Below are 20,163 nucleotides of genomic sequence, written 5' to 3' on the forward strand. Positions count from 1 at the left end.
CCACAGGAGATTTCTTCAGAGCTCCTGGTGGAGGGTGAAGGCAGGCTACCCCCAGAGCATGCACCACCTGGAAACAGTCGAGAAAGCCGGCAGGATGAGGCGATACAAGGTTGCTAGTAGTCGTCTTGGTACTTTGTTGTGGTTTTGCAGGCGTCCTGAGCAGTCAGCTGTCGATCCTTTGGTAGAAGGTGAAGAGGGAGATGCAGAGGAACTCTGGTGAGCTCTTGCATTCGTTATCTGAAGAATTCCCCCCAAAGCAGAGACCCTAAATAGCCAGAAAAGGAGGTTTGGCTACCTAGGAAGGAGGATTGGCTACCAAGAGAGGTAAGAGCCTATCATAAGGAGCATCTCACATCACCTGCTGGCACTGGCCACTCAGAGCAGTCCAGTGTGCCCCCAACACCTCTGTTTCCAAGATGGGAGAGGTCTGGGACACACTGGAGGAGCTCTGGGCACCTCCCCTGGGAGGTGCAGGTCAGGGGAGTGGTCACTCCCCTTTCCTTTGTCCAGTTTCGCGCCAGAGCAGGGCCGGGGGATCCCTGAACCGGTGTAGACTGGCTTATTCAGAGAGGGGCACCATCTGTGCCCATCAAAGCATTTCCAGAGGCTGGGGGAGTCTACTCCTCTCCAGCCCTCACATCTATTTCCAAAGGGCGAGGGAGTTACACCCTCTCTCAGAGGAAGTCCTTTGTTCTGCCTTCCTGGGCCAGGGCTGCCTGGACCCCAGGAGGGCAGAAACCTGTCTGAGGGGTTGGCAGCAGCAGCAGCTGCAGTGGAGACCCCGGAAAGGCAGTTTGGCAGTACCCGGGTACTATGCTAGAGACCTGGGGGATCATGGAATTGTCACCCCAATGCCAGAATGGCATTGGGGTGACAATTCCATGATCTTAGACATGTTACATGGCCATGTTCGGAGTTACAATTGTGACACTGTACATAGGTAGTGACCTATGTATAGTGCACGCGTGTAATGGTGTCCCCGCACTCACAAAGTCCGGGGAATTTGCCCTGAACTATGTGGGGGCACCTTGGCTAATGCCAGGGTGCCCACACACTAAGTAACTTTGCACCCAACCTTCACCAGGTGAAGGTTAGACATATAGGTGACTTATAAGTTACTTAAGTGCAGTGGTAAATGGCTGTGAAATAACGTGGACGTTATTTCACTCAGGCTGCACTGGCAGGCCTGTGTAAGAATTGTCAGAGCATCCTATGGGTGGCAAAAGAAATGCCGCAGCCCATAGGGATCTCCTGGAACCCCAATACCCTGGGTACCTCAGTACCATATACTAGGGAATTATATGGGTGTACCAGTATGCCAATGTGAATTGGTAAATTTAGTCACTAGCCTGTTAGTGACAAATATGGAAAGCAGAGAGAGCATAACCACTGAGGTTCTGGTTAGCAGAGCCTCAGTGAGACAGTTAGGCATCAAAGAGGGAACACATATAGGCCACAAACTTATGAGCACTGGGGTCCTGGCTAGCAGGGTCCCAGTGACACATAACAAACATACTGACAACATAGGGTTTTCACTATGAGCACTGGGCCCTGGCTAGCAGGATCCAAGTGAGACAGTGAAAACACCCTGACATATACTCACAAACAGGCCAAAAGTGGGGTTAACAAGGCTAGAAAGAGGCTACTTTCTCACACCTCGTAAGGGAGTATAGCATCTAAGATATTTTTTGGCATTGTGTCACTAAAATAATGTACCTTTGATTTTGGTAACACTGATTATTGTCTTTCTTGTGTGTAAGTGCTGTGTGACTACAGTTGTATTGCATGAGCTTTGCACGTCTCCTAGTTCAGCCTTGGCTGCTCAGCTACGTCTACTCCTAGACAGCCTAAGCTGCTAGACACTGGCTACATTTCACTAATAAGGGATAACTGGACCTGGTATAAGTTGTAAGTACCTTAGGTACCCACTATAAACCAGGACAGCCGCCTACAAAGGCAAACAGCTGCCTTTTCTGCAACAGCCTGATAAGTATCCCCTTTATCCTGCAGTAATTTATTCTAACAAGACAGCATGGTTACGTTATTTTTGGCTTCAAGTAGCTGCCTCTCCATTTGCTTGCTTTCTTGTTCTAACTGAGCACATTTCTCATGCATTTTTGCACACAGTAGAGAATCAGCAGGGCCAGCAGAGGGTGTTTAGGAAAGATACAGCAGGGAGGGTTCTGCAGGAAAAGAAACCTCTGAGAGTGTGCAAGATTATTCTGATTTAAACACCCTTTATGAGGGCAGCGCCCTGAGACTCTCACAGGTGAGTAGTTGCGCTTTATAAAAACTGACTGATTGATTGATATTCCAGAAATTGCCTTTAATAAATGGAAGCTCCCAGCTATCTGCTGTGGAAAGGTGGAGGACAAGTGGAACCTGCTAATCTGCTAAGGTACACAGAAAAACATGTGTGACTCATTAAATATTCATCCAACAACTGAACTACTCATTAAGCCTCTTTCACCATAGGCCCCGATAAGTTACAACATACAAGTAAAACTGTGCATTACAGGATCAACAGTATACAATCTAGAGTTGTTTTGGTTTATAGGACTAGTAGGTGAAAAGATAGTTACAGCGAATTATGAGGTCAAAAGGACAAAATACAGAGCTGCAGTGATTTATGGGGTAAACCTAACAAAATCTTGTTACAGCTAAAAAGGGATCTATCTTGTTTGTACCACTTGATGTGGCAGAAAATGTCCTTTAGAGTAAAGCTTTTGGCATATACTGTACAATTATAAGGTACTCAGTGTGCATTGTTCGGTGCCGCAGAAGATGTGCCTTTCGAGTAAAGCTCTTCTCACACCCAGTGCAGCTATAAGTCCTCTCTCCGGTGTGTTAACATTGATGCAATTGAAGATGTGCCTTTTGAGCAAAGCTCTTCTTACACTTGGCACAGTGGTAAGGCCTCTCTCCTGTGTGTAGGCTTTGATGCCGTAGAAGGGTTCTCTTCTGAGCAAAGTGCTTGGAACACACAGTGCAGAGTTAAGGCCTCTCTCCTGTGTGTGTTCTTTGGTGCCGCAGAAGATTTGCCTTTCGATTGAAGCTCTTCTCACACACAGTGCAGCCATAAGCATGTTCTCCTGTGTGCATGCATTTATGTTGATGAAGAATTTTCTTTCGAGTGAAGCTCTTGGCACACACAGTGCAGTGATAGGGTCTCTCTCCTGTGTGTATAATTTGGTGCTGTAGAAGAGTTGACTTTCGATTGAAGCTCTTCTCACACACAGAGCAGCTCCAAGGCTTTTCTCCTGTGTGTATGCGTTGATGCTGATAAAGGCTTTGTTTACATGTAAAGCTCTTCTCACACACAGTGCAGCCATATGGCTTTTCTCCTGCGTGTGTGCGTTGATGCTGATAAAGGCTTTGCTTACATGTAAAGCTCTTCTCACACACAGTGCAGCTATAAGGCTTTTCTCCTGTGTGTATGAGTTGGTGCTCATGAAGAGTTTTCTTCTGAGTGAAGCTCTTGGCACACACAGTGCAGTGATAAGGTTTCTCTCCTGTGTGTATTCTTTGGTGCTGTAGAAGATTTCCCTTTTGATTGAATCTCTTCTCACACACAGTGCAGGTATAAGCCCTCTCTCCTGTGTGTACTCTTTGGTGCCGTACAAGATGTGACTTTTGATTGAAGTTCTTCTCACATGCAGTGCAGGTATAAGCCCTCTCTCCTGTGTGTACTCTTTGGTGCTGTAGAAGATTTGACTTTTGATTGAAGCTCTTCTCACATGCAGTGCAGTTATAAGGCTTCTCTCCTGTGTGTGTTCTTTGATGCTGTAAAAAAGTTGATTTTTGAGTGAAACACTTTTTACACTTGGTGCAGGGATATGGCCTGAGGCTGGTGTGTACTTTTTTGTGCCTCACAAGAAGTGTTTTAGTGATAAATCCTTTTTCACACACATTGCAAGCAAAGTGTCTCCCCCTCATGTGCATTCTGCGGCGTTTTCTTAAGTAGATATTTTGAATAAAGTTCTTCTTGCCTCCAGAACTTTTATGGCTCTCTTCCCCATCCATACTTTCTAAGTGTGATTGTTGAGCTGCAGAATGAAAAGAAGACGGAAAATTACACATGGAAAATATTTCCTGAAAAAGCTGCAGTTATAATATGGAAGAGTGGACAGGTAGAATTCAGGAAAATATGTACATTCCAACAAGAAGAGTCACAGTTCACTTTGAGACACAAATGGTGGCAAGGCCGCTCACAGGAAGTGCAGTGACGTAGTGAGTCAAGTGCTTCACAATAAGCACTCACTGCAGAGATTGAACCACAGCAGGGACCTGGGATACGCTAGCTCTAGTCTGTGTACTTATAGGGTAACTTCACCCCACGATCCAATGACATCAAAGGATCATTAATAAGAACTGGAACATTCTAAATGGGGACTGAAGTCTACCCCGACTCAGTGATGTGCACTATTAAGGGGCTTTCCCAAGATAAGGGGACATTGTCCCTGTGGCGACTGCAACATTTACTGGCTGACAGAAGCGACCAAGGAGCTTGACTTAGGCCTACTCCGTACGTGGGAAATACGGGGCCATACAAATTACAATACGAACAACCGCGTATACTTAATTCACTGTCCATGTCAAATGTTCTATGCAGCCATGACCACAAGGTCGGGAAAGATTAGAATTAATGAGCATCATAGCACAATTAGATGCAAAGAAAATCAACAAAACTTACCAGTCATAACACTTCTAAGCAGCAAACTCAAAATGACATGAAGTGCACTGTTTATAGAAGTTACAGGATGGACCCACCATACATCAGTCTACTGCTGCAACCACGTTAGGTTTTTAAGCTTCACATGAACATCAACAGCCTTACCGATGACAAACCTTGGATGTCACTCATGAAGAATGTTACTGCCCCTCCCGCAGCTAAGCTGTTCATTGTTTAAAGCACTCCACAAGTGCATGTGTTCTCCAGGTGAGTCCCTTGTGTGCTCCTCTACAGGGGGTTGCTCTCTCGCCCAACAGTATACTTTGATTAAAATTCACATTGTTGCTCTGTTCCTTAAAGTGTCCTCAGTTGGAGAGTGCCGTCTTCGCAGGGCCATACAGTCGCGGTCAGGCAGCCTAGCGTTACTCTGTTTTTTATTACTTATTTTTTACTACTGTTCGCTTGCGCAGTTTGGTGAAGTGTCCACTGCATTCCTGCAAATGACATCAGATCTTTGTTGCATTCTCTTCTCATACGAGTCAAGGTTTAAAAAACTGCACAATGTGGCATTCCATTCCTCAGCACACCAGGTGCCTGTCCTGTAGTATGTGAGCTTGTACGTGCAGACGATGAGTAGCCAGCGGTGTGCTGGAGACACGAGGCCCAAAATGGAATGGCGAATGAACTGCATCAGCACTCGTAAAGCGCTAACAGAAGCAAGAGCACCAATGAAGCTATATATTGAGGAGAACAGTGCCTGCGTGGCTGTTCATTCAAAGCAAGTGATATTGAAGCAGCTAGCTGTTTGTACACTCCAGCTTCCACCCTCCTCGCACTCTGCCAACAGGAAATGTCTTGAGTAAAGAATGTGTGGGGTTTGTCTTAAAGACTGTAAGGCCATCAGGCGCAGGTCTCCAGTTTAGCAATCCCTCGCCATATAACAGTAGCCGTACAGCAATCTCGGCTCAGTGAGTTAAGGGCTCATATTGACAATAGTGCTGTCAGCAACCGTTCACAAGCTACACATTTGGCAAGGTAAACACAAGGGTTTTGCCTTCTGAAGTCGATAAATAGAGTGCTGCTAAATTTGGCATTAGTAACACTGGTTATTTACACTTCCTATGAATGGCATATTATGAGAACACTCATTATCAGGTTAACGCAATCAATATTAAAATACTGGTCACACATAACTTTCAAGTGAACATTTGTATATGCAATAAAACAATTTAAAATTACAAAACTGACTCACAAATAAATACCTACACTAGAAAACAACTACCTCTCACAAAGGCGAGCCCTATTGGCTTTGCCAATGCCCGTTCTTATTTGGTGTAAATCTGTTCAGTAGTCTGAGATATTAAAGGAAATCCTGAATTATATATCTGGGCGGAGCCTAAGCACAGATCTCACTGTGAGATCTGATTGGCTGTCAGCACTTCAACCAGAAAGTGATGACAGCCATCTTGGGACCAATATGCATGATAGCCCCGATGAAATACATTGTATTGAATGGCAGGTCTTAAGGATCACAAAAAGGAGAACATATAAAAGGTGATAACAGATTTTAGTTACAATATAAGTCATTTGTTAAAGCTACAATTCTAATTTTAGGAATTGTGGTGTGTTCTAAGGTGATTTTACCCTCCTGGGATTTAATGAATCATGTTTGAGAAAAACAGTTGTCTCATGATTTTCCCATAGAGGTTATCGAAGGTGCCCCAGAAGCTAAAAGGAGAGCATATTTCTGGCAAATTCTGGGTCAGGACCGGAGATGAGGATTATGCCTTCTTTCTCCACTTTATTAAATAGCAGCCGAACATTAAAACAAGAACTCCTATTCCCATGAAAGCTTGGGAATGGGAGTACAATAAAGAACCAATCAAAATATATAAGCAAAACCAATCAGGAACAGGCAATCCATAATACAGTCCATTGTCTGTTTCCAGCATTCCTCTTTCTTTGCTGCTCGCGGCCGAGATAAGTTTACTTCCTTTACTCTGTTTCATTGTTTGATTAATTGCTCAGTGTTTTCAAGATTTTTTTTTTATGTTCACTATGCTAATTTCATTGACCTTTTTATTTTATTAATGTTTAACATCGCGGGAATGTTATCGCTCCTTCGCAATTGTTTTTCGAGTTGTGCACTGCATGCGGTGTTTGAAGGCCACCATGTGGCACCCATTCGAACACTCGCGCTGAGGAGATGTGCAGAGTTGAACACGCGGCTTCATGTCCTGTCGGATAACGGGAACGAAGCTGCGTGCCCCCTTCCAGCTGTGTGTGTCGCTCTCAGCTATCAGCCTGTAGGGTGACGCCCTTTCTAAAGGGTCTATAATTTGGGCTATTTGAACGCCTCATATTCACAGGGGTCTGTACTATTTTTACTTTTTTATATACCCTGCAGGGTCAGTATTTGGGCATTTCTGCCCTTTAGGGACACACTCCGAGGCAAATATTTCTATATATCTAATTATATATTTAATAATTACATATTTATATATATGTGGTTCCCCTTTTAGAACATCTTTGCACTGGGGAGAGGTGTTCCAGGCTGAAGACCTTTTCCGTCAGTGTAAATTCACACTTTTTACCCTCAACTGACACCCAGCTTGTATTACTAATTGTCATGTATATATATATATATATATATACACACACACACATATATACACATATACATACACACAAATAATTATCATTTGAATCCCCTCATATATTTCAATATGGAATTAACTGATGGCGATGAGTTTTTTGATGCTGTTGATGCCTCTATTTATAGAGCAGTTTCTGAGGCAATTGGTCCTCTTGAGGACAGACTTTCTCAAGAAATTGCACGTGACTGTGCAAAATTTACAGCCTCTAACCTAGGCCCCTCAAGGCCACCTCTACCCCTTGATTCTCAATCCGTTACCAGTGCTGCGACTCCAGCAACGCGTCGTCGTGAAGGAGTTGATCACTATGTTTTCAATTGTGTTAAAAATTCCCTTTTATCCCTTCCTGATCCCTCTCTTTCTTTACACCCTACAAGTTCCCTGACCGTTTAACCACACTCTCTGTCCCTTCGATATACTGACCCCTCTAGGGATCAGGATGATGATGATGATGATGATGATGCCGGTCCTTCCGGACCGTGGCTTCCCTTCACCTCTCAACCTACTCCTCACGATTCCACACTGGATATTTCTGACATGTTAGATCCAGATGAAATTAGCCATCCTAGGTCTTCCGAATGGGTCCCGTCTGACAAGGTCACGAATTATAAGAAGGAATCCTGTAATTGCCTTAGGGCTGAGTGACCCTGCCCTTCTATAGCTAACCAATTAGCCATAACTCCTCAACTTGACTCGAAAATGTCTACATTTTTGCAAATATTCATAAAGGACCCAAAAAAGGGAATAGATAGGTCATGGCGGGCATGTCAAGATAAGCTCTTGGATGTTTTAGGCCCCTTAACAAAAATATTAGACATGGCGAAGGACGCTAAGACCTCGGGTGTGCTTGTCTCTCCTGACATCCTCTCAGGTTGGGCTCAACGTGCTATAATTTGTTGGGGCAATGCAAGTTGTACACTCTCTCTACTGAGCGTCTTCGCTCTCTCCTCATTAAAGTGGATCTCAAATTGGGAGATCTAGCTGAATGAGAAGCGGGCGCTGTGGCTCCAGGTGCATTATTTGGTGAACCCTTCATAAAAGAACTGGGAAAGATTGTAAACACTGTCACTTCCGTGGGTAAGGCGCAATCGTCTATGAAGAGGGTTTTTCCCACCCATTTTTTCCACGGAGCCAGTTTAGGCAGGGGCCGCTCGGCCGGCTGTGCTCAGGCACATACCTCATACAGAGGACAAGGCTCCAAGCAAAGCCAGTTACAAGATCATTCCAGATTTGCCAACATCTACCCCACAAATGGCAGAAGCTTCAGGTATCGAGGTGACATAGGAGCTTCAACATCCAGTTCCTATTCTTTCTTCCCTTCTAAAAGTAGGTGGCCGCTTTGCGGATTTTACCAAGGCATGGAAGTCAATAACAAAGGATGCCTGGGTCTTGCAGATAATAAAGGGTTTTCAGATAGAATTTGTTGGCACTCCCAAACAGGTTTCACGTCCAAGTCCCTTTGTTTTTTCGTGTCAAGATACCATTCTGGTGGACGCTGAGGTTACGCCACTGTCGGACAAAGGAGCTATTTCTCCGATGGTGCTGCACCCTCAGGGGTTCATCAGCAATCTATTCCTAGTAGACAAAGCCAATGGAGGTCGACAACCAGTCATCAATTTAAGAGAATTCAACGAATGGTTGATTTATCGCCATTTCAAAATGTAAGGGATTCACCTTCTTCGTGATGTCTTGCACCCTCTGGATTGGTTAGCTCGTCTAGATCGAAAAGTCGCTTATCGGACATACCCATCTTACGCCGCACAGGTGTTTTCTTCGGTTCATCTGGCAAAATCAAACTTTCGAGTTCACAACCCTTCCATTCGGTCTCTCTTCAGCACTTTGGTGCTTCACAAACGTCCTCAGGCCCGTTGTGGAACATCTCAGAGAGCAGAAGATACGATTAATTGTTTATCTCGAGGACATGTTACTCCTGGCTCAATGTCTCAGGAAACTCTCTGTCCAACTTCAGATAACTGTCAACTTATAACAAGACCTAGGGATTGTTATAAACGAGTCAAAATCTTTATTAATTCCTTCACAAACAGCAGTCTTCCTAGGTTTCACTATAGACTCGACATCCGCCACCTTAAGTCTTCAATCTCGAAAGATGGCAAAGATTTGTCACAAATTGCGACTTACTCTGACCAAACAATTGGTTTCACTTCAGCAGATTGCCCGCCAAGTGGGACTCCTCTCCTCTTCTCTACAAGCAATTTTTCCCGGTCCTCTCCATTATCAGACTTTTCAACATCTAAAGGCGTCCCAGCTCTGCAAAGGTTTAACTTATTCTCAGAAAGTTCTACTCTCATAAGAATCAATAGAAGAAATACGTTGGTGGCTATCACACATAGAGGCTTGGAACGGAAGAGCAATCTCTGTCTGTGCTCCGGATCTCATAATCGAGTCAGACACCAGCCGGAGGTGTTTTCTCATCTCTAGGATTTATGGGGTCCGTTTACAGTTGATCTTTTTGCATCCAGGTTGGCTCACCAGCTTCCCAGACTTTTCAGTTGAAAACCAGACCCTTTGGCGACTGCCACAGATGCTTTCCTTCAGGATTGGAGTCAGGAGAAAAGTTATGCCTTCCCTTCCTTTGCAATGATTATTCGAACGTCCGCTCATGTACATCGCCAGCAAACAGGACAATTTGGAAATCCCAAGTTTGGTTTTCAGTTCCTCTAAAACTTTCCTGGGATTCTCCAGTCCAACTCTTCCCCCTGTTTCCCTTGCTGCTTCTCAATCTGGACAATATTCCTCATCAGATGGTTCTGGAAGGCTCTCTATCATTGACGGCGTAGAGAATGTACGGGGACGATAGTTGGTCTCAGGTCGCAACAAGCTGAAGACCTATAATCAAAAGCATGGGCTCCCAGCATGTCTAAGCGTTACAGGTCAGCTTGGGGTCGATGGGCCCGTTGGTGTTTGCAAAGGAGTTGCAATCCCGTGGAAGCTAATGTAGTCCATGTTCTTAACTTTCTGACCTACCTTGCTTCTAAAGGATTAGCATATTGATCCATTAGTACTATCAGATCAGCTATTTCAGCTGCACACTGTATGGTTGATGGTGTTTGTAGGAAAGTACCATCTTGCCTGGCATGTTACCCCCATTTTTCCATGTATGTCAGTTTGTTTTTGCCTGTCTCACTGGGATCCTGCTAGCCAGGGCCTCAGTGCTCATAGTGAAAACCCTATTTGTCAGTGTGTTTTGCCTGTCTCACTGGGATCCTGCTAGCCAGGACCCCAGTGCTCATAGTTTGTGGCCTGAATGTGTATACCTGTGTAGTGCCTAACTGTGTCACTGAGGCTCTGCTAATCAGAACCTCAGTACATATGCTCTCTCTGCCTTTAAAATTGTCACTGTAGGCTAGTGATCACTTTTACCAATTTCAATTGGCACACTGGAACACCCTTATAATTCCCTAGTATATGGTACCTAGGTACCAACGGTTTTGGGGTTCCAGGAGATCCCTACGGGCTGCAGTATTTCTTTTGCCACCCACAGGGTGCTCAGACAAACCTTTACACAGGACTGTCACTGCAGCCTGCGTGAAATAATGCACGTTATTTCACAGCCATTTTCACTGCACTTAAGCAACTTATAAGTCACCTATATATCTAACCTCCACTTGCTGAAGGTTAGGTGCAAAGTTACTAAGTGTGAGGGCACCCCCCTTGCACTAGCAAAGGTGCCCCCACATGGTTCAGGGTCATTTTCCAGGACTTTGTGAGTGCGGGGACACCATTACACGCGTGAACTACATATAGGTCAATACCTATATGTAGCTCCACAATGGTAACTCCGAATATGGCCATGTAACATGTCTAAGATCATGGAATTGTCCCCCCATTCCAAATTTGGTATTGGGGAGCCAATTCCATGCACCCCCGGTGCTCCACTATGGACCCGGGGTACTGCCAAACCATCTCTCTGGGATTTTCTCTGCAGCTACTGCTGCCGCCAACCCTCAGACAGGGTTCTGCCCTCCTGGGTTCTGTGCAGCCCAGCCCCAGGAAGGCAGAACGAGAATTTCCTCTGAGAGAGGGTGTTACATCCTCTCCCTTTGGAAATAGGTGTTGAAGGCTGGGGAGTGGTAGCCTCCCCCAGCCTTTGGAAATGCTTTGAAGGGCAAAGATGGTGTGCTCCTTTCATACGCCAGTCTACACTGGCTTAGGGAACCCCCAGTCCCTGCTCTGGTGCAAAACTGGACAAAGGAAAGGGGAGTGACCACTCCCCTGTCCATCACCACCCCAGGGGTGGTGCCCAGAGCTCCTCCAGTGTGTTGCAGACCTCTGGGATCCAGAGGTGTGAGGGCACAATGGAGGCCTCTGAGTGGCCAGTGTCAACAGGTGATGTCAGAGACCAACCCTGATAGGTGCTTATCTCACTAGGTGGCAAATCCTCCTCTGAGGGCTATTTAGGGTCTCTCCAGTGGGCTTTTCCTCAGATAATGACTTGAAAGAATTCACCAGAGTTCCTCTGCACCTCCCTCTTCGACGTCTGCCAAGGATCGACCGCTGACTGCTCCAGGACACCTGCAAAACTGCAACAAAGTAGCAAGAAGACTACCAGCGACATTGTAGCGTCTAATCCTGATGGCTTTCTCGACTGTTTCCTGGTGGTGCATGCTCTGGGGGCTGCCTGCCTTCATCCTGCACTGGAAGCCACGAAGAAATCTCCCGTGGGTTGACAGAATCTTCCCCCTGTTTCAGCAGGCATCAAACTTCAGCGTCACTGGTACTCTGGGACCTCTCTCATCCTGATGAGCGTGGCCCCTGGAACACAGGTGGTGGACCCAAGTGACCCAGACTGTCCAGTGGTCCAATTGTTCAAATTTGGAGGAGGTAAGTCCTTGCCTCTCCTCTCCAGACAGTAATCCTCTGCACTGCATGAAATGCAGCTACAAGGGCATCTGTGCACATTTCCATGAAATCCTGCATGCACAGCCAAGCCTAGGTCTCCAGCACTCTGTCCTGCGATGCTCAGCTCCCTGAGGTGATCTCCGGTGTCGTGGGACTCTCTTTTGCAGTGTTGAGATGACCGCTGTGTTCAGACTTCTTGAATCTGTGTTCAAGGACTTCTGCGGGTGCTACCTTCTTGTGCGTGGGCTCTCTACGTTGCTCAGTTTCCTCTCCCAAGTGGAGACATCCTGGTCATTCCTGGGCCTGGGCAGCACTCTTTTTCTTCAACTGTGACTCTTGCAGCTAGCAAGGCTAGTTTGCTGTATTTTGCCAAGGAAACAACTCTGCATCCTCCAGCACTCCGTGGGACATCTGCACGAAGTAGAAGTTCCTAGCACCTTTCGTTGTTTCAGAATCTTCAGCTTCTTCTATCTGGAGGCAGCCATTGTGCACCTTCATCCGGGGTTTAGTGGGCTCATGCCCCCCCTGGACACTTTTGCGACTCTTGAACTTGGTTCCCTTCATTTGCAGGTCCTCAGGTCCAGGAATCTGTCTTCAGTGCTTTGTAATCTGTATTGGTCTTTGCAAAATCCCTTATCACGACTTTAGTGTATTTCTGGGGTAATAGTAGTACTTTACTCCTACTTTCCATGGTCTTGGCGTTGGGTATCTTGGACACCCTTAGTGTTTTCTTACACTCCCAGCAACCCTCTACACACTACAATAGCCTAAGGGTCCATTCGTGGTTCGGATTCCACTTTCTTAGTATATGGTTTGTTTTACCCCCTAGGCCTATTGCATCATATTGTATTCTACAGTGTTTGCGCTACTTTCTAACCGTGTTACTTACCTGATTTGCTTTTCTGTGTATATTTTGTGTATTTTACTTACCTCCTAAGGGAGTATATCCTCTGAGATATTTTTGGAAGATTGTCACTAAAATAAAGTACCTTTATTTTTAGTAGTTCTGAGTATTGTCTTTCTTATGATATAGTTCCTATTTGATATGAGTGGTATAGTAGGAGCATAGCATCTCTCCTAATTCAGCCTAGGCTGCTCTGCTATAGCTACCTCTATCAGCCTACGCTGCTAGAACACTACTAATCTACTAATAAGGGATAACTGGACCTGGCACAAGGTCTAAGTACCTTTGGTACCCATTATAAGCCAGGCCAGCCTCCTACAGTGTTCCGTTAGGGGAACATAAGTTAGTGAGCCGTCTCGTTCAAGGAATCAGGCTTTCCTTACCTCCTGAGCCCCGTTGTTCATCCCGGTAGGATGTGAATTAAGTACTGAATATGTTTTTACCTTGGCAATCTAATCAGTATCTTTCCAGGAACTTTCTGCCAAATTATCCATGCTTATTTGTCTTATATCCTGTAGAAGAGTTTCTGATGTCCGTGCCTTAGATGTTTCTAATAGAACCTTCTCCCCTTCTGGAGTCTCCTTCACGGTAAGTAGACGAACAAAAAGTAATACCAGAGTAAGCTCTTACCCTGCTTTCCCAGATGTCCCACAAATTGTGTATCATTCGTTGCCTCAAAACGTATGAGGAGATGACTTCAGATATTCACCCTCCCGGAGAGTGACAACTTCTTATTGCACTGTGTAAACCACATAAAGCAGTTTCCTCACCTATTATTGCTCGGTGGGTTCGTTCGGGAGAGCAACCTCTCTGACCTGGTCAGTGAACTGCTCTGCCACTGCATAGTTCCACTGGTACGTGGAGCCCTTCTGTCCCTGAACTCTGACCTCTGTCAGTAGTTGGAGGCCCTCCTCCACCTGCAGGCTTCTGCCTGTGCCTCATCCCTGGTGTCTAGTGGGAGAGCTCTGCTCTTCTGCTGGGCTGCCCTCTGCCTCTTTTTTCCTCGTTTTTGCTTGTGAACTATTTTACTTGTGTGCGTTTCGCTTTCTGCTTTCATCTATCTTTTCCTCGTTTCTCTTGTCACTTGTTTTTCTCTCTCTCCTCTCATTATCTCTCCCCGCCGCTGCTGCCACTGCAGCCCCGCCCCCCTCCTCTCTTTCATTCTCTCTCCCCGCTGCTGCTGCCCCCACGGCCCCGCCCCTTCCTCTCTCTCATTCTCTCTCCCCACCGCTGCTGCCCGCTCCACTTTTTCGCACCGTTTCCCGCTCCCGCTTCCCAGCTGTCCTGTCCTTCCCACTCTCCGTACTTAATGGCGCCTGAGCGCAGCAAAGGTACGCCAAAGGGAAGCCTGTCTGCGCCTGTCCGCGACCCGACCGCAACCAGCACCAGGACCCCTGGACCTCTCGCCCACCACCGCTACTCGTCAGCAGCACTCTACTCACTCAACCCAGGGCACGACAACAACTGTAATCAGGCAACACCAAGGGACCTTCACCTGTCGCCACTGCAAATTCACCAGTCTCAGTCACTCAAGCCCACCCCCGATGACCCACAAAACAGAACACAACCTCAGACGTATCCTGATCAACGCTCGCTCCATCCACCGGCACGCCATCGAACTCTGGAACCTCATCGAAACCACATCCCCAGACATCGCCTTCCTCACAGAAACCTGGCTTAAGCCCTCTTCTACTCCAGACATTGCCATCGCCATCCCAGATGGCTACAAGATCATTCGCAAAGACCGCATGAACCCAGGGGAGGCCTCACCATCGTCCACAAAGACTCCCTATGCCTCTCCAAGAGCACTGAAGACTACACAACCAACATGGAACTCCTCCACTTGCAGATTGGAACCAACCCTAACACCACTCAGTGAGATACCCTCATCTACAGGCCGCTGGCCCCTCAATCCCCCATTGTGCAACACCCTCGCTGACATCGCCACCACCCACACGCTCGCTTCCAAGGACTACATACTCCTCGGGGACCTCAACTTCCACCTGGAGAAAGCCAATGACAACAACTCCACAACGTTGCACGAAAACCTCGCCAACCTCAGACTCAAGCAACTCATCCCCTCGTCCACCCACTCCGCCGGACACACTCTCGATCCCATCTTCACAGCCAGCAACCACATCTCCATTAGCAAAATCACCGACCTCCAATCGACCGACCATCTATGTATCCACTTTACCTTTGGCAAATCCCCCGATCGACACCTCGCTCACCTACCACCCTGCAGGAGCTGGAACAAGATCCCCCAGGACCAGCTACTCACCAGCCTCAACAATTCACCCACCCCAGACGACCTCAACACTAACACAGCTGCCAGGGACGTCATCAACTGGATCTCAGACTGTGCCAACACCTTAGCTCCCATCAATAAACCCTCCAACAGATGCTCATCTATCAGAGCCAACTGGTTCATCCCAGCCCTCAAGGAGTCCAAACAAAACTGCAGACACCTCAAAAGGAAATGGCACACCAACAAGATCCCCACCAACCACGAAGCCTTAAAAAAAAAAGCCTTAAACATACACCAACAACTCATCAGGACCACCAAGAGAAACGCCTTCCAGGAATGCATCAACAACAGCGCATACAACAGCAAAGAACTCTTCATGATCATCAGCGAACTGACCAACCCCAGAGCGAACTCTGCAGACATCCTCCCCTCACAAGAACTCTACAACAACCTCTCCACCTACTTCCACTGCAAGATTGCAGACATCTACAACAGTTTTCTGACCCAGGCCCATCCCATGCCCAACACCGTCATAGCCTCCACTGAAGCTCCTCCAAACCCCCACCACCTACTCCGCTGGGCCTACATCTCCAATGAGGAAACCCTCAACATCATGAACTCCATCCACTCCGGCTCTCCCTCCGATCCCTGCCCCCATCACATCTTCAACAAAGCAAGTAACACCATCGCACCCAAGCTCCGGAACATCATCAACCGCCCCCTTCCCAGAAATCTGGAAACACTCCGAAATCAAGCGATTCCAGCTCATCCCTCTACTCCCCTTCCCAGCCAAGGTCATCGGAAAGGCTGTCAACAGACAACTCACCAAACACACCGAACTCTACAACATCCTTGACCCCTCTCAGTCTAGCTTCCGGAGCAACCACAGCACTGAGACCGCCCTCCTCGCCGCCACAGACGACATTCGCATCCTCCTTGACAGGGGTGAGACCGCAACTCTCATCCTCCTTGTCCTGTCCACTGCTTTCAACACCATCTCCCATCACACTCTATGGACCCGTCTCCCCCTCTTCTACTCAGAGGCCACCAAGATCAACCTCGGATTCATCCTGGACTCAGCACTCTTAATGAACTGTCAAGTCAGCATAGTCTCCTCCGCCTGCTTCAACACCATGCGCATGCTCCGGAAGATCTTCAAATGGATCCCAACTGAATCCAAAAGAACAGTCACCGAGGCAATCGTCAGCAGCCGCTTGGACTACGGCAACACACTCTAAGCCAGAACCACCACCAAGGTACAGAAAATACTACAACAAATCCATAACGCATCCGCCCGTCTCATCAAGAACGCCCCCAAACACAGCCACGCCCTACTGAGAGACCTGCACTGGCTCCCAATAGACAAGAGAATCACATTCAAACTTCTCATGCACGCATACAAAGCCCTTCACAATGCCGGACCAGAATACCTCAACCAAGGACTGCACTTCTACAAGCCCACCAGGCAACTGTGCTCCGCCTACCTCGCCCTCGGCGCCATCCCACGCGTCTGGAAGGCCACAGCTGGAGGAAGGTCCTTCTCCCACCATGCCGCCAAGGCCTGGAACTCCCTTCCGATCCACCTCAGAAGATCCCCCACTCTATCACTATGCAGAACGGACCTCAAAACGTGGCTCTTCATCTGATCCCTGACTTCACCTGCTGCTCCCCCCTCACCGCACCCCCACTGCCTTGAGACCCTAACGGGTGAATAGCCGCACTCTACAAATACACTGATTGATTGATTGGGTGAGGCAGGAGGTTGGTATCAGTCTTTCCCTCTTCGGTGCTCACTCCACATGCAGAGCTATGGTTTCTAAAGCATTTACTTTAGGTGCTCATCTGGGAGATATCATGAATGAAGCAGACTGGTCTTCGTACTATACCTTCAAAAGATTCTATTTCAAACCAGTTTTTGATATGTCTCAATTAGTGGTAAATAGGCTTTGAACTAGCATACTTCTAGCCTCTGGTCCTGACAGAATGAAAAGTTTCCTAGCTTTCACAAACAGAAAGTTTCAATTCTATTAAGGACTCGGAGGCGAGGATTATCCCTCCCGATCATAATTTATTTTTTCATGTAAACCTTTCAAACTTAAAGGAGCCCTCCCTGTATGTAGTAAGTACGTCCTAATTATCCATTCGGATTTTTTGCATCTAGAATTTGAAATTTGTAATTAATTGTTAAAATTTATCCTGGTATCTCTTCCTATGAGTCTTTTTCTTTAAGACTCCAAATACCTTGTTTTTAAGACTATCCTTTCTTCGTAGGAACTGAAACAGCGAAACAAGATGCTTGACCATGGATGACGGCCTGGAATACGTGACGAAATAGAAATCCTGGAAACAGACTATATTATGGACTAACTGGTTTTGCTTATCTATTTTGATTGGTTCTTTATTGTACTCTGATTCCCAAGCTTTCATGGGAATAATAGTTCTGGTTTTAATGTTCCGCTGCTATTTAATAAAGTGGAAAAAGAAGGCATAATCCTCGCCTCAGAGTCCTTAATAGAAATGAACATTTCCATTACGATAGTTAGGAAATTTTTCATTTACACTAACTTTCTGAGCCATATGTGAGTGAAGTCTGACATTCTATGTCAGGCCCGGAGACTCTGATTATGCTTCTCTTTATTTACTATAATTTTTACAGCAGCCAATCAGATTAACATGAACGAAAAAACTACAACCCCCATGAACCTAAGTTTGCATATAACATGGTCCAATCACCAATAACAGCCCCTCAAGAGCCACTGCCACCATCTTGGCTCCCTCTTTCTTTGCTGCTTGGCAGCCAGTTAAGTTAAAATCTTATTTCTCTCATAAATATTGTGTCTAATGTTTGAGAATCACTGTTTTTCTAGTCTGTTTCACTGTAGAAGACAGGTGCTGCTTCCATGCGCAGTCTGTAAGCTCATATATGTCCTATCCCACTTCTATTTTGCTTAATTCTGACAATGTTCTTCTTTGCAGGGGAGCGCTTTGGCCTCCCAAGACCGGGATTGCTCAGCCACGGACCTCCTCAGTTGTGGAGCGGGAGTAGGGAGCGGATGCCATCTTGTGTCGGCCGCCATCTTGGGTCGGCCGCAATCCCCTTTCTAGTCCTTTGGGGCTAACAGCATACGTGCACAGGCGCACCTCCCGCCACACTTCTTTTGAATGCGGCAAAGGAGTTTTATTAGCGTTAAGTGGTGCGCTCCACCGCTTATGGGCATTGTTATTCAATAATTGAATCTCTTGTGTGCTATTTTGGCTCCCGGCGCCCTGACGCATCAGAGTGTGCCCAGGGTTATAATAATCTTGCATAGGCTCTGCCTAGAGTGCTTTGCAGGCGTCTCCCTCCACTCTCTAAAAGACTGTTTGTGCCTGCTGGGGTCGCACTCCCCCTTCAATACAGTTACCTGAATGTTTATTCATTGTGAGTGTGTATCTGCACTCCCCAGTGTTATCATGGCTCAGTACGACCCCTATGAAGAGGATTCTGGTGAATTTCAGAAGCTATCCTCCTCCTTTGAAATGAATCTCATGGAGGTGTTAGATAATAATGTTCAGCTCTCAGTTATTAAGGCTTTGGCCAAAGGCCTTGGCCCCCTGACTTCCCATTTCAAGGGTTTGGCGCGCCAGCAAGGTTTGTTCCCACCTATCCCTCCCTCTGTAGGGCCTTCGTCCCAGCTGCCTAAGTCTTCCAAAGGAAAAGCAAAGGCAAAGAAATGGGCCCATTCTGAGACTTTTAAGCAGTTATTAGTGGTGGTCCTGGAGGAGCATGGGTATAGCAATCCCCGCTCTCAAGCACTTTCCTCAGACAACTCTCTCCAATATTCCGAAGTTGCAGGTTCCGATTCCTATCAGGATCCCCCAGATATTGACCAGGAAGAGATGCCTGGACCCAGCAAGGGAAGGCATCCAGAACACGGACCGGATCGCAGCCCGATTCCACTTAAGGTCTTGACATTCAACCCAGCTGAAATTGTGCACCCTCGTTCCACCAATTGGACCCCCCTCCCTGAGATGGCTAGTTATGTCCAATCCCACCTCAGACAGGGTTTTGATAAGGAAGTCAGGTAAGGCTCAGGTCTGAGTATCCCAGACCAGACCTGGTGGACAAGGTATCTGATACTCCTTAGGTGGATCCCACCATCATGAACTTTATGAAGAAAATGGGCCAAAGACCCTAAAAAAAGGACTGGGCAGGTCTTGGCGGTCCTGTCAAGACATATTGCTGGATCTTTCAGGCCCCATCACAAAGATACTGCTGCTGGGGTTCCAATCCAAGGAATCCAGAGTGGCAGTAGATCCAGAAATACTGATTGGATGGGTGCAGCAGGACGTCTGCCAGTTGGGTAACGCCAATGTGGCAATTTCTACTGAAAGGCAGCACTCTATTTTGATGCGTATCGACCCTAAGCTTAATGACCTTGCTTCGTTGGAGGCAGGTCCGGTGGCGCAGGGTCTACTCTTTGGAGGGCCCTTTGTAAAAGATCTAGCAAAGTTTGCTGCAACCTACAATACTTTGTATAAAGCACACCTCTCACGTCAGAAAGTTTTTCGAAACAACCTTTTTGGAAGGGCCGGCGATACAGGGCCCGTTCATCAGGCCGAGGTGTGTAGCAGGGCTCTCAGTGAGACAGCTTTAATCGTTCCTGCAGAGGTTGGCAAGACCAGTCTGCAGACCAGACCTTCTACCCAACACAAGGTTGTGGGGGTCGTCAATGCTTCCGCAGAGGCTGCGGCAGGGGTCAACAGAGAGGCAGCCCAGAGGCAGGCTATTCAGGTGAGAATGCTACAATTGTCAGAAGTGATTTTGGGGGCAGGATTCGATTAT

General features: G+C 46.9%; 1 protein-coding gene across 1 annotated transcript in view; it reads right to left on the minus strand.

The window, feature by feature from the left end:
- Positions 1 to 1,433: 1,433 nt before the first annotated feature.
- Positions 1,434 to 20,163, minus strand: part of LOC138293765 (uncharacterized) — a 45,701-nt gene continuing 26,971 nt past the window's right edge. The window contains exon 4 of the mRNA XM_069233107.1: positions 1,434 to 4,046. Within this exon, the coding sequence (XP_069089208.1) occupies positions 2,995 to 4,046 (1,052 nt within the window). The 3' untranslated portion in view covers positions 1,434 to 2,994. The remainder of the gene's footprint in view (positions 4,047 to 20,163) is intronic.

The sequence above is a fragment of the Pleurodeles waltl genome, chromosome 4_2, assembly GCF_031143425.1.
Source record: "Pleurodeles waltl isolate 20211129_DDA chromosome 4_2, aPleWal1.hap1.20221129, whole genome shotgun sequence".
Classification (NCBI taxonomy): domain Eukaryota; kingdom Metazoa; phylum Chordata; class Amphibia; order Caudata; family Salamandridae; genus Pleurodeles; species Pleurodeles waltl.